Source organism: Microdochium trichocladiopsis (assembly GCF_020744255.1).
Source record: "Microdochium trichocladiopsis strain MPI-CAGE-CH-0230 chromosome Unknown B0I36scaffold_16, whole genome shotgun sequence".
Lineage (NCBI taxonomy): Eukaryota > Fungi > Ascomycota > Sordariomycetes > Xylariales > Microdochiaceae > Microdochium > Microdochium trichocladiopsis.
The window spans coordinates 410,779-424,864 of NW_025763559.1; the positions used below are offsets into that span (position 1 = coordinate 410,779).

At 52.8% G+C, this 14,086-nt stretch overlaps 2 protein-coding genes and 1 non-coding gene across 3 annotated transcripts; 2 read left to right on the plus strand and 1 right to left on the minus strand.

Moving 5' to 3' along the window:
- Positions 1–9,842: 9,842 nt before the first annotated feature.
- B0I36DRAFT_t214 lies at positions 9,843–9,917 on the minus strand. The gene has a single exon. It is a non-coding gene; the product is annotated as a tRNA-Cys (tRNA).
- A 1,161-nt stretch (positions 9,918–11,078) lies between these two features.
- Positions 11,079–13,165, plus strand: B0I36DRAFT_341434 (uncharacterized protein). Its single transcript, XM_046156009.1, has one exon. The coding sequence runs from the start codon at positions 11,166–11,168 to the stop codon at positions 12,852–12,854; it is 1,689 nt and encodes a 562-aa protein (XP_046004361.1). The 5' UTR covers positions 11,079–11,165; the 3' UTR covers positions 12,855–13,165.
- Positions 13,166–13,405: 240 nt separating this feature from the next.
- Positions 13,406–14,086, plus strand: B0I36DRAFT_257235 (uncharacterized protein; the record flags this gene model as incomplete). The annotated part of the gene is made up of 1 exon (XM_046151005.1): positions 13,406–14,086. The coding sequence occupies one exon, from the start codon at positions 13,406–13,408 to the stop codon at positions 14,084–14,086; it is 681 nt and encodes a 226-aa protein (XP_046004362.1).

Sequence of the window (14,086 nt, forward strand, 5' to 3'; positions counted from 1 at the left end):
TTGAGGAGAATCAAGAGTGACATCTCCTTGGGGCTAGCGGACCATCGATGCAATGTTCCATTCTCTCCAAAACCTCCTGTTCAGTATTCAAATCAGCTGCTCCCATCGATCGATATCTTGAGGCGTTTTAGCAAGCGTTTGATAATTAAGGCTTGCGAGTCCTACGAGTGAGCCCTACCTCCACGTCCTTCATATCTTCAGCCGCGAAGCCAAGCAATCCTAGGGGCTGCCGCTGTCTATAAAGATGGTAGACGCCAGTCCCACGCCTTGACGGTTGAATATGCGGCCGTCAAGTCGCTATTAAGCCGTCAGAAACGGGCCTGCCCAGCTTAAGTAACATCGGGACATCTACATCCTGATCTCCGACATGGGACACACCTGCGGCATTGCTCGACTTAGAGCTTAGCATGGGTGGAGATCAGGTTTTGCGATATAAAAGGGTAACCACTCGCTGTCTGGCACCCTGTATTTGAAAAAAGTACCAATGGTGGATTCCGCGGCCTGGGGTACCGCGACCATACTTGATGCTCCTGCCCCCACGAGGACATCACCATCAATGAATGCAGGAGAACCACGTCCTTCATTACTAGCTTCTGCTGTTACGTGCGTGCTGAGGTCATAGACCTGCCGTGAGGTTGATCGATCAGGGACCGACTCGTTCCACTCTATGGGTTGGGTGTGATCACGGGATTGATTAAGACCTCCAGCGCTGTCGCGTTCCTGTTAGACGGCTTGTGTAGTCTTGGTCGCGTATTCCCTTCGTGACTCTCGGACAGGTCATGCACGTGGGGTAAAACAACGACGTGCAGATTAGATAACGTAATCCACGGGTAAGCGGGTCACACGGGTGAACGGGTCACCTTCCAGTAACTCGTACGACAATATATAAGACAATTTAACCACAACGCCTTAAATCAATTCAAACTATTCAGAATCCTCTTCTTCAGAGGCAGATACAACTTTCTGACACGTACGAGCATTATGACCGGGCTCGCCGCAGACGCCACATCGTCGCGCGCGCGTTTCGGGCCTCCTCGTACGACCACTATTCTGACTCGTTTCCGCTATTAACTGCTGCGTCGCATCGATTTGAGCCTTCAAATCCTTTACCTGATCAATCGTGAGGGACCCTCCTTTCTATAGCTGCTTTCTTTTCGTACGACGACGGCGGCTGAGGCGGTCATTTGCATCTCGAAGTTCGGCGAGCTCTTGGCGCATAAGGTCATGCTCGTGTACCATCATTATAACTCCTTTTCTCAGCTGCCGTAGGCTCTCAACAATGGACGACGGTGAGCTATTCTGGTGTCGTACGATACGATTTTTAAGATACTCCGTCTGCGATTCGGTCTCAATTGGGTTGTTCGGCGTCTTTGAAACCCATGGGGGTGGTAGTCCAGCAGAGGAACCTGGTGGTGTCGGCGTATGAAACTTCATATCTAGCTGCGAAATCACATAATTCGGGTCGTACGGTACTAGGCCTGTCGCTCTGAAGCCTGCCTGGATGTTTGATTTGGTCATTGCAGCGTCGTACGCCTTATAAAAGGCTGGGAGGAAGTCCTCCTTTGAAACGTGGGTTACGTGCGCCCGCATTAGACCTTCGATTTCTTTACCGTACGCCCGTTTCAGAGGTCCAAAACACCCAACATCGAGAGGCTGGAGCTTATGCGACGAATGAGCAGGCATACAGAGCGTGACAATATTCTGTTCCTTGCAGTAGAGCTCGAAATCGACGGAATGGTAGCTCTCGTAGCCGTCGAGGATGAGGAGGCGGTAAGTGCCCTTCGTACGACTCTTTATATAGAAATCGAAGTGTTTTACCCACTCTAGGCCTCTCTCGTTCATCGTCCAACCGTTCTCTAAAAGCGCGATTACCCAGTTAGCCGGTAGAGGGCTATTCGCGGTCCAGGAGTCGAGGTGGACCTTCCCTACGAAGATGATATACGGCGGGATCGAATAGCCGTACGACGCAATGCCCTGGATTACTGTAACCCATTCCTAATTCCCTTGTTGTACGGCTCTTGGCCTCCCGCGTCGATCGGAGGTCGTAACGATAGTTTCGGCGGAGATTTTACCCATCGCGAAGCCCGTTTCGTCGAAGTTGTAGATATCGTCATTGTGGATCCCGTATTTCGCGATTATGTTTCGTACGAGCTCAAACCACGCGCGATACGCGTCCGGATCCTCGCAAAGGACCCTCTGGTAATCGATTCTTCGATTACAACGCGTACGGAGCTCAGGTCGTCGTCGTACGAAGGTTGAGGCCCAGTTCGTTCCAACGCGTGGCGCGTCGCGTACGCGGAGGAGTCGATCCGCCATTTCTCGAACACCACTTAACCGCGGTGGAAACGAACGCGAATCTAGGTCGAGTACGTATCGTACGATACTCTCCTCTTCGTATGAGGTTAATTTCTGGCAGGGTGGTCGGGTGTCGTGTTTCGCAGCTCGGCCGTGGTATCGTTGCTGGAGTGTCGTACGAGATACATTATAGATCTGCGCAGCCTTTCGTACGCTTAATTTTGGGTCGGATTGGAGCGCATTTAACGCTAGAACCAAATCACTTTCAATTGATTGTCGTCCCATGATTGGAGGTGGAGAAAAAGGAGAAGGAAGTGAACCTCAATTAAATTGCAGTAAAGTGACCCGTTCACCCGTGTGACCCGCTCACCCGTGGATTACGTTAAGCAGTAATCGATAAGGGTCCATATCAGGAAACAGGCACCGATTGATGGTTCCCAATGTTAGGTGCGAAGCAACTGACAGCCAGTCAGGGATCGAGCGACCACCAGGACTTTTCTATGAAAACCTGGCATGGAGGAAAGGTGCAATTTGCTATGGAGGTTCCTAAGCCAGATAGTCGTGACTTTTCATCAGACTCAATCTAGGGTTCTAATCGTACACTTGACCCAGTCACTGAATTGCACCGGAGCGGTATCTTCTGTGAAAGCCACGACACCCGATCGAGAGAGTACTACATGTACGGAGGTAATATTCCTTAGGGCGTTGTACCTATCACATCTTCAACCCGTAACCACCCGGTTAATTTGGTTGACTCAGGACGCCGGATTGGGACGCTACGTGGACGACCTCCAGCGACTGTGCGGGTGGCTTCACTACTTACCGAATCAGGAAGGAAGGACAACTTATGCCCCGTGCTTGAACGAAGAGAAAGCTGAGGGGTTAGTCGCACTGCCACAGCTTGCCCGGCGACGGCACTTTGGGTGCGCTGAATAAAATTGCCTTCCTAGGTCTAAGTGTGGCTCGACGACCTCAGAAAACTTAAACCGTAGCCTTAGCTTCGTTCTACTAGAGAGTTGGGAATGTGAACCCCAGAGGGGGGCAGCTACGAGATGTGTGAGGTAGGGTCGACGGACGGCGAAGGGCAACTCATTTTTGTCGGTGATCATTCCTTCCTTGTTAGGCATAGGCCCCACTTCTGACAGAACCCCGCCTGGGAATCTGAAACGCCAATAAGGCATACGACCTCGTCCCGACTGCGCTCCGACCTGGTCCCGTGACTTGCATGACGTTATAGCTGATGTTCTTCTTGTCGGTCCTTGCTCGGATGATTTCGGCGTCCCCTGCAAGCAAGCAAGCCGGTAGTGTAGCTGTCAGTAAGATGACCGGACAGCCGTACCGGTAGATACACTTCAGCTCCGTAAGCCGCTTTCGATAGCTAGCGTCCATAATAATCGTATGGCACTCGTCGACAAAGAACCGCTTGAGCAGACCCCGGCTTCGCAGCCAGTCCGTATAAGTCGAGAACTCTGTGCTATTGACCTGATCTGCACTGACGAAGACGAGCCGTGACACCCGCGGCTTCTCCTCTCGCCCGGTTGCCTGTGCTGGCTGCCGCTGCTGACAGTCTAACCCGAGACGAGCTGCACGTCTGACCAGATCGCTAATTAGTGCCACAAATGGTACTATGACGATGCTGATGCCTGCGTTCACGCCGCTCATGTATGCTGTCAACGAAGGGCATACAAAGGCGGTGCGGCTACTAATAGAAAGAGGTGCTGATATCAACTTTCGTGGTAACGTGGGAACACCATTAGCTTGTGCCTCTGAGAACGGATTCGCAGATCTTGTGCAGCTACTGCTTCACAAGGGCGCCGAGGTAGATTACCCGGATCGGGCCGGCCGGACGCCACTCTCATGGGCGTCTAGCAATCCGCACGACGAGGTAGTGCTGCTACTGCTCAACAACGGCGCTGAGGTTGATCGTGCAGATGAGACCGGTCGGACACCGATCTCATGGGCTGCCGGCATGGGATGCGAGCGGAATGTGATGCTGCTGCTCGATAGAGACGCCAGAATTGACGAAAGAGACTCCTTTGGTCGGACACCGCTCGCATGGGCTGTCTACAACAGGGCCGAAGCCGTCGTGCGGCTGCTGCTAGACAGTGGCGCAGAGCCCGACAGTAAAGACATTCATGGTCGGACGCCGATATCATTAGCTGCCGAAAAGGGATACATCAGCATTATAGATCTGCTGCTAGTGAGAGGCGTTCAGGTGGATAGCCGAGATATTGATGGAAGACTCCATTGTCATGGGCGACATCTTGGGGGCGTGACGACGTTATGCAGAAACTGCTAGATAGCGGCGCCGACATTGATAACCGCGACGAGGATGGTCGTACGCTAATAGACTTGGCCAGGATAAGTAGAAAAAGCAGCACAGCTTCGCATTGCGGCTTAGCTCCGTGCGGCAAGTATAAGCCCTATTGATTGAATATAGTAGGAAAGCTATGGAGACGAATAAAGAATTGATAGTAACCAGCAAGACGAGATGTTGAAAGTACGTCTTTATCCGGGCCGCTGTCGCTTCGCGGGGCGTCCAGGTAAGCCCACCTCACTTCCTTCTGTCCCAAGAGTCTCTAACAGCTCGGGGTATTGCTGCCAACATCGAGGCTGTGTACACGAATGGCCAATAGCTTCGCCCCATTGTTCTTGAACGTTAGTAGAGTTCCCCTCTGAAAAGCTTGACGCATTCCACAATCGTGTGACTTCATTAATGAAAAATCGCCCATCGGTTGCGACTTCTGAGATGCCAATGTCGAGACGTACGCCATCCTTAAGTGAGGCAAGACCAGGTTCAAAATCGGCCAGCCTAAAAAGAATGGCAAACCACAGAGAGGCGAACTGCTTCAGTTCATGATACTTGCGCTTTTGAGCGTGCTCATCCCCAACTCCTTCCCCAAATATTTCGTGACAGAATGGACTCTGATTCATATCCGAGAATTGAACCTTGCCGGCAGAAGTGGTTGGTCTGGTGATGGTGATACTAATGATCTTACCTGGGGGGATGAGACCGTCTATAGCCTCTTGAGATAGATCACGCACCATACAGACCCGAAGTTCGCCAAATTTGACTAATGAGTCGACATACTCTTGGTGGAAGAGATGGTTCCTGGGCTGAATATCGGCATCCCATTTGTTCCCAGGGATTCGGCACTTCAGTCCCTTGCGATTGCTGACTTTAACAAGCTTGACTCCCTCTCCACTGCTGCTATGTGTCGGCTTGATAACCATGCGGCCACCATGAGAGGGTGGCAGGTTACACGTCGCCGATAGCCCACCATCGCACGTTATGGGTCGGTATGCGAGCCAGCTCATTCCTTGGCCGTCGAATTTTGCGGCCACTCGTCGAGGATTCTAAGATCGCCAACTTTGCTTGCCTGGAATGTTGCCTCCTCCGTGGTAGGATATGCTCTAATAAAAGCATTGTTGTCCATAAACAGTTTCATATATTCGCAATATTCATCGAAAGAGGGCCCTTCCGGCACCAGGATGGGCGTTGACATGCATCCGAGAAGAACGAGCTTCTTCCTCTCAGATGTGGCATCGGCAAGCTGTTCGCGAAGGTCTCGGAACAAGTCTGCACTCCATGTTAAAGTCGCCGACATCGTAAGGCATGGGTTCTTGATGGTTGCCGAGATCGCCATGATCAACGGCTCATAGACCCATACGGTCTCGTCGTCGTCATGTTCTTGGTGTTTGAAATGCGGCTCGACATTTACTAGATCGAGAGCAGACGACTTTAGCCTCTTCCCCTCCTGAGACATCGGAACACCTAATGGTATAGCGGAGTCAGATCGACCCTCCTCAACCAGGGGGCCAAATGGGACTCCGAGCCAGATCATATCGACTGGAAGGGGTTTTGGCTCCGGACGAGCGGTAAGCTGGTGGTTGTGGCTGATCGTGGTTGAATATTGTATGCGGACCACCTCAAGCGAATCTGAGAGCGGAGGAAACTTGTCGACCACTCGTTGTGCGCTCCACGCAACGGGACATTGTTTATATCCGCAGACATAGAATCGGGTCCTCTCCCTCTTCTCCTTCGTTCTGGCCTTGTATCCATGTCGGCTGACAAACACTGACACGATGCGTTCTAAATCTTCGAATGAAGGAAATGTCCAACCGCATGGTGGGGCACCGTCACTTTTATAGTCGATCTTAGCCCGGCCCAGGGCAAAATACTTCATAGCCTCCATAGGCAGTGATACACGGAGAATGAAGACGCAAAGATGATTGAGAGACGTCGCTTTGGCCAAAAGGGGGTTCGCGAAATGCGGGGCGCTGGGGAAGTTTTCCACGAGCGTGGAAGCTTTTCCACGGGCGTGGAACTTTCTCCACAGGCGTGGAAGCTTTTCCACGGGCGTGGAACTTTCTCCACAGGCGTGGAAGCTTTTCCACGGGCGTGGAACTTTCTCCACAGGCGTGGAAGCTTTTCCACGGGCGTGGAACTTTCTCCACAGGCGTGGAAGCTTTTCCACGGGCGTGGAACTTTTTCCGCAGCCGTGCCTAAAGTCGCGTGAGTAGCGGTCCCAACCACCCCAACACCGCATTTAAGATTACTGTACTACAAACAAACCGCTCCAGCTGGGCGAGACGAAGGGTGCAGTCAGATGCTGGGGTCTAGCCGACAGAACGTAAACAAACAATTGGCTTGGCGTCCGTTCGCTTTCTAACGGGATCAACGGGGACCTGGGCCAGATACGTAATAGCACCGCGAAAAATGGCAGACAGGTTCGAAAGACCTTAGAAATAAAGACGTGCCATCATGATCATCATCCTTCCGATTGGGCTTGGCATAATCGTGCACGATGCGTGCTGCGCGATGGCCTATCAAAGACCTGACGAATGTTAAGCCGCGTTGCCCCACCCCACTTGCCACTTTAGGGAGGAGGAGCTGGCAGGACATGGTGGATGTTGGACACATGCGACAGAGCCGCCCCCGCCCCAGTGCTGAAACAGGACTCCACCACAACAGCGGTGAGCTCCCTCGGTATTCGGTCACGGGGCATCCCACAAGCTCAGCACGTCGGACTGGCTGGGCTTGTGGGCCGTCGTCTTCGGCCCAAAAGAAAAACAAAAAAACAATTATCTACGGCTTGTTCGGGGTGGGACATCGGCCACAGCGCACCAGGCGGAACGCCGCTCCGCGTCCCTGCTGCAGGAGAGGACGTGGTTCGACGCGGACTTAAACTTGCATGAACAGAGGGGCAACAATATGTAGGAAGTTGTATTACATACCAAGTGGGAAGAGCGCCTGGTAGCGGCTTACTCCTTGCCGCCAGATGGTAGGGGAGGCAATTAGCTAAGCTTCGTCTCGCTAGATCAGGTCATACATATTGCTGGCTGAGACAAGCAAGGTTCGGGCAAATTCTTGACAGGAAGTGTAACTAAACGAGAGATACATTGACCAGCTTTATGTAGATACAAATGTCGATTCGCCTACGAATGGCCCGCACCTACACTGCCAGACACTATGTCTCACCTTCCCAGACCACGGCGAGGAGGTTCCGTAGGGCAAGAAATCTATGGGTAACGTAAATGCATAGCGAGTGGGCCACCTCCATCACTTCACTAGAATTCCATCTTCTAACACATCTTACTCAACAACCAGCCATGGAGACCCCTTCTAAAGATAACCAATTGAATCTCGCACTTCAAGCTATGGACCGTGATCCTTCCCTTTCTATACGCCGCTCAGCTGCAATCTACAACGTCTCTCGAACAACGCTTACCCGCCGCTATAAGGGGACGCCTTCTCGACGCGATAGCCTACCAAATTCGATGAAATTAACAGAGCTAGAGGAGCAGACGATTGTCGACTATATTCTCGACTTGGATGCGCGAGCATATCCTCCTCGGCTAAGTGAGCTTGGAGAAATGGCGAATCGACTGCTCGATAAGCGGGCTGCGCCACGCGTCGGTCCACGATGGGCGTCAAACTTCGTTAAGCGACAACCACAGCTCCAGACGCGTTTCTTTCGCAAGTACGACTACAAGAGAGCCCAATGCGAGGATCCCGACGCGATAAACGCGTGGTTTCGGCTTGTGCGGAACGTAGTCGCGAAAAACGGCGTAGCGGACTCCGATATCGACAACTTCGACGAGACAGGCTTTCAGATGGGCGTTATCGCGACCGGGATGGTCGTTACAAACGCGCAAATACGGTCGAACGTTAAGATGAAGCAACCAGGTAATCGGGAATGGGTTACGGTAATCCAGGGCGTTAGCGCGACTGGATTCTACGTCCCGCCGTTCGTAGTATTTGCCGGCAAATATCACCTCTCGACCTGGTGCCAAGATAACGCGATTCCTCGCGACTAGAGAATCGTAACATCCGCAAACGGCTGGACTACAAACGAAATTGGTCTAGATTGGATTCGACATTTCGATCAGCACACAAAGTCGCGAACAAAAGGCGGTTATCGCCTCCTCGTCCTCGACGGCCACGAAAGTCACCACTCGGTCGAATTCGAGCTCTACTGTAAGGACAACAACATTATTACGCTCTGTATGCCTCCTCACTCGTCTCATATACTCCAGCCTCTCGATGTTGGCTGTTTTGGTCCGCTGAAGAAAGCATACGGTCGGCAAATTGAGCTTAAGATGAAGACGGGTACAACGCATATCAGCAAGGAGGACTTCCTCCCCTCGTTTTTAGCGGCATTCCAGCAGACAATGACGGAAAAAAACATCCAGGGAGGCTTCAGAGGGGCGGGACTTGTACCCTATGACCCTGAAGCCGTTTTATCCAAGCTCGATGTGAAGTTCAAGACGCCAACACCCTCGAGGACGCCTCGGACGTCACCGGAGCCATGGACTTCCCGAACGCCTACCACCGCTATGGAAGCCCGTTCACAGTCTAATTTCATCAAACGTCGGATCTCTCGTCACCAGGGAAGCTCTCCAACGTCAATTATTGAAGCAGTTGAGCAGTTCACGAAGGGAGCAAAGGGGATCATGCACCGGTTCGCCCTAATGGAGGCAAGGATGAAGATGCTTGAAGACGAGAATGCAGTACTTAGTAAGCGCCGGAGAGCTAAGAAAACACGTCTCCGGAAAGGCCAGAGCATGACTCTAGGCGAGGGACAGGACCTTATAGCCCATAGAGAGGTGAACACTCAAATAACACAGGAAACGCAAGAAAATCGAGGTCATGCAGGCGGCACTACGCCAACGCAGCGCCGCTGTGGTACCTGCGGGATGACTGGCCATAATGCGAGAACTTGCCAAATAGTTACTCTAGGGTCTGAACTCGAAGATAGCGATTAGTTTATATCAATTCAAGACGTTTTGGTTTTGCTGACGAGGTTTTGATTCTCGAGATGTGGTGGGGGTGGCCCACTCGCTATGCTGGCCCACTCGCTATGCATTTACGTTAACTTAAGTTAACGTTATATACAGCAGAGAGTAAAGCACGGTCGTCGCTACAACCCGGAGTCGAACCGAGGACTCCGCTTATAAGGAGACGGCGTATAAGGAGGCAAAAGAGAGAGAGCAAGCCCCGAGCTTCACGCCGCGGCAGCAGAATGAAACTGAAAGCATGCAAGTGACCCGGCCCGGAGTTGAACCGGGGATTCTGCCAGGCAATTGCCAGCAGCGTCGTACCGCTTGACCACCGGGTCTTTTTGTTCTAGGAGACTGGCTGCTTATTTGGACATATAGGGTCACGAAGTGGCAGGCTAGCGGAGGTGGCGGACTGACGGGTTGGCGGGCTGGCGGAGTGGCAGAGTGGCAGGTGTACGGTAGAATCACAGGTGAAGGTTGCCACAGCGCTTCACTGCTGATCTGGGGCACGCCCATGGCAGAAATGGCAGACTGGCGGAGTGGCAGGTATACGGCAGAGTGGTAGGTGTATGCCAGAATCACAGGCGAAGGTTGGCGCGCCGCTTCACTGCTGCTCTGGGGGTGCGTGTATAGCAGAGTGGCCGACTGGCGGAGTGGGCAGAAATCGAAGGATGATTGTACCAGCCGTGGAATTAATGCCAGAATTGAGGGAATACATAGGAAGAAGCAAGAGGCTTCGAGACAGGACTATCAAGGCTGCGGCGAAGCCACATGCAACTTAGCGGACATGGTATAAGCTGTACGAGGTGCATAGGCAGGGTTATATACCTACAGTCAGCCAGTAGAATGTAAGCGGGCCGGGTAAGTTACAGAAGACAGGAGGGGCCGAGAGCACTAGCAGACGATAACCGAGACAGGCATGGGCAGGGATATGCAGTAGGAAAAGCAGATTTGACCCGACGCCACGGAGGCGGGCTGGAAACGAGGGGTAATTGCCCGAGTCGTGTAATACATACTTAAGATAAGCTGTCCAGAGTAGCCAACACAGGAGGCAGAGGTTACAGTATGTACGGAGGTAGGAGAGATAATATGAGCGAGCTGAATTTAAATAGTAATTTAATCAGTTGCAGAATTATAACCTAAAAACAAGCGCTTCGTAGGTTCGGCAGAGACGGCAGAGGCAGTAGAACTGTACTCAGATGACAGGGCTGGCCAAGCAGCGGCTAAGCCATAAATAGCTTGGGAAGGCTTATATTCGCCTGGTAGGCGCAACGGTAGAAAGAGGTCGCCTGTAATACTACTATAGAGCAGGAGATACTCAATCTACTTGGTGTGTGGCTTACTTGGTTGTGTAGCTTAACTGCTTGTGTGGCTTACTTGCTTGTATGTCTTACTTGCTTATAGATTGCATGGTTGCGGGGTGGGACAGGGGGGCAAGGAGGGGGATACAGTAAAGCTTCGTTGGCTGCAGAGAGAGGGTCCTGGTCCAAACGGCTATATCTCAGCCCTCTCACAACCTAGGAGCCATCCGGCATGCCGCCGCTTCTCCACCTTACTTACTCTCGTCCCAAGTAACAACTCTTGTCATGGGGGCCGATGGTTCAGTGGCTACGGAGTCATCCGCACATATCGAACGATTACCCGATGAACTCTTACTTCGGATCTTCGCTCACACTCTGCTCACTATCGAGCAGCTGTGCATGGTCAACGCTGATCGCGGTGCGGACTCGCGACAGGTAAGCCGGCTTTGCTTAGTTTCGTCTCATTTTCGAACTGTCGCTCAGCCACTCATCTATCAAACACTCCAGTTCACGCAGACTGATCCTCTCTGCGATGGATACCAGTTCAGCTCTAGCCAGGAATTTACCTACCTGCGCCGCCGCCCGGATGAAATCCAGATTGTCCGTCACTTGGTGCTGAAGGGAACACCCTTACCTGTAGCGCGCCTCCTCGAAGCCTTCGAGGACCCGGCGATCCAGTCACAGATTCAGCAGACCTACTCGACCAGCTTCTGTACCTTTCTCGACAGCCTGATCGTCGAAGCGAGAGAAGTCACAACAACCTGGCCCCACAGTGTCGATGTTTCCAGATCTCGAGGGCACTATGTACTCTCCTATGACCTCCTCGCCATCTGGTCACTCACCCTAGCAGACCAGGTCGAGTTTGCATCGTTGCGCGTCGTTGCAGATAGCCACGGTTCACTCCTTGCACGATTCTTCTCCTTCTGTGGACATGCTCTCGGCACGGCCGATCGAGGCCTGCAGGCACGACTACCTTCTCCCCTCTCGCGTCTCCATATGCTTGAGCTTACTCCTATGGAGAACGATATTGGGACCGTGAGCAATGCTGCAGTCTCGGCATTTCTTTCGTTCCAAGGCCTCGTGAGCTGCTACACGTCGTATCTCAGCTGGGGCAGAGGAGGCTCGGCACCATCTAACCCAGGGGCACCAGCCCGACCCTGGCCGATTGCGCCTCATATCCAGCACCTCGAGCTCAGATCGGCTGCTTTCCCGGGCACGCCGCGAAACTCTAAGAGCAGTAGTCTAGTGATCCGCGATCTCGTCCTGAGGGAACTCGGCTCTGACCTGAGGAGCCTTGTCGTAGACGTGGATCCTGGGGATGCGGATGCGTACGACGAGTATCCCCGCGCTAGGATCGACTTCGGTCCGCTCGGCGAGGCGATCAGGACATACGGGACCGGACTACGCCGCTTCGAGCTCCAACTATACAAGACAGCGGCCGGCCAGTTTGAGGAACGAGACAGCGGGGTGCTAGGTAACCTACGGGCGGCAAACATCAAACTCGAGTGGCTCAGTGCACCCATGTCGAGGCTGACATACTTTGAGCGCCCTAAGGACGGCGTCGGGGCTTACCCCGGAGATCACGACAAAGCATACATCCCACCAGACTTCGCGGATCTAGGGGACTACCTACCCCCCAGCCTGCGATACTTTTGGACGAGTATCCCCAACCCTCGCTTCTATAACCCAGTACCTCAACATGATCTGAGCCACGACCTAGGTTCATTGCTCGCCAGTGCCGAGGCTAAGCTGCCACAACTTGAGTGGGTGCTCGTCCACGCGCCGTACCCCAACTACCAGCTACGCCAGGGTTACAGGACTTATCAGTACTGGGCAGAGGAGACGATGGGCCCCTTCCACTACCTATATCGTCGACGGCAGGGCCCAGGGTGTCGTAACACGCTAGGGCCTAAGCAGCACCCACCAGAGTGGAAGCAAGCTATCAAGCATGAGATCGCGATGAGCTTCGAATAGCACAACCAACCTGTCATGTAGGACAGGCTCGGACTCAAGTCACGTTTTGGTGAAGATACTTCCAGCGAGGCATGAAGCACTCCTTGATATATAGTATAAAGCCGCCTAGAGAAGCCTTCTTTCCTACTGGTGTCCTGGCCGCAGTAGACCCGTCAGTCTATCACACTTAAGAATATTATATAGGACTACGCGAGCTGTCGCTAGCAAGCGCGGTTAGTGAATCAGGTCTTCGAAGTAGGGATTTACCCGCCCCGTGCGCGGAGGCATCCTACTGTCTTATTCCACCCCTAATTGAGTCAACTTCGAGGGTTCCACATACCCCACATATGCAGTAACAACCGTGCACACCTCGACGTCTCTCTCATTCTCATGTTAGACATGTCATATCCTACGATAGGTCTGTGCACGTAGCAGATCCGTCTCATTCCAGCCCCTTTTCTCAGTAGATTTGAGTCCACTTCTTAACCCCAAATTTACCCCGAATCTTCACTAGATACGACCCACCGATAGTCCAGAATGCCGGTACTACGAAGACGACCTATAGTACGACGATGCGGAACCGATCGCTAATCAGACCAGCCACGAGGGCGGAGGACGATAGTAGTCCCGACCAGGTATTCACGTACCTACAACTCTCCGCCGATCTAGAATATCACGTTCTCATCTGCCGTCGAATCGAGTGCCGACACGCTATCTCACCACATGGAGCCCAGGTTACTGCACATCTCTGGAACAAGCATAGCGTTCCGCTAGCCGACCGATTAGGACTTACAGAGCATATACGCGATAACTACCCTCAAGGCCTCCGCAAACCTACAGATGCAGCTCTGCCGCCTTGTGGTTCCAAACCCCATCCGGATCTCCAGACCTATAATAGCTTCAGCTACCGCAAGTGCGTCTTCTTTACGACTAGCTTCCACGAGCTTACAAGGCACCTCTCTCATAACAACCTTCACGGGGAAACCGCGACCCGGCCGCGAATTAGCCTTCTCTACGACGACGTCTACCTACAGTCTTGGGCGGGCGGGCCTGATCGACGATATTGGACCGTTACTGGTGCAGATGGGAGTACAGTCCGGCCAGTGCCTGACCGTATAGCTGAATCGCATTCTCTCCAGACGCCAAGAAGGCCTATTATCTCAGACTACGATACGGCAAGGAAAGACCCAAATGATAGGCGGGCTGCTATCTCCCAGAGCAAGCCATGGCTCGACCGAACGGGATGGCTGTAG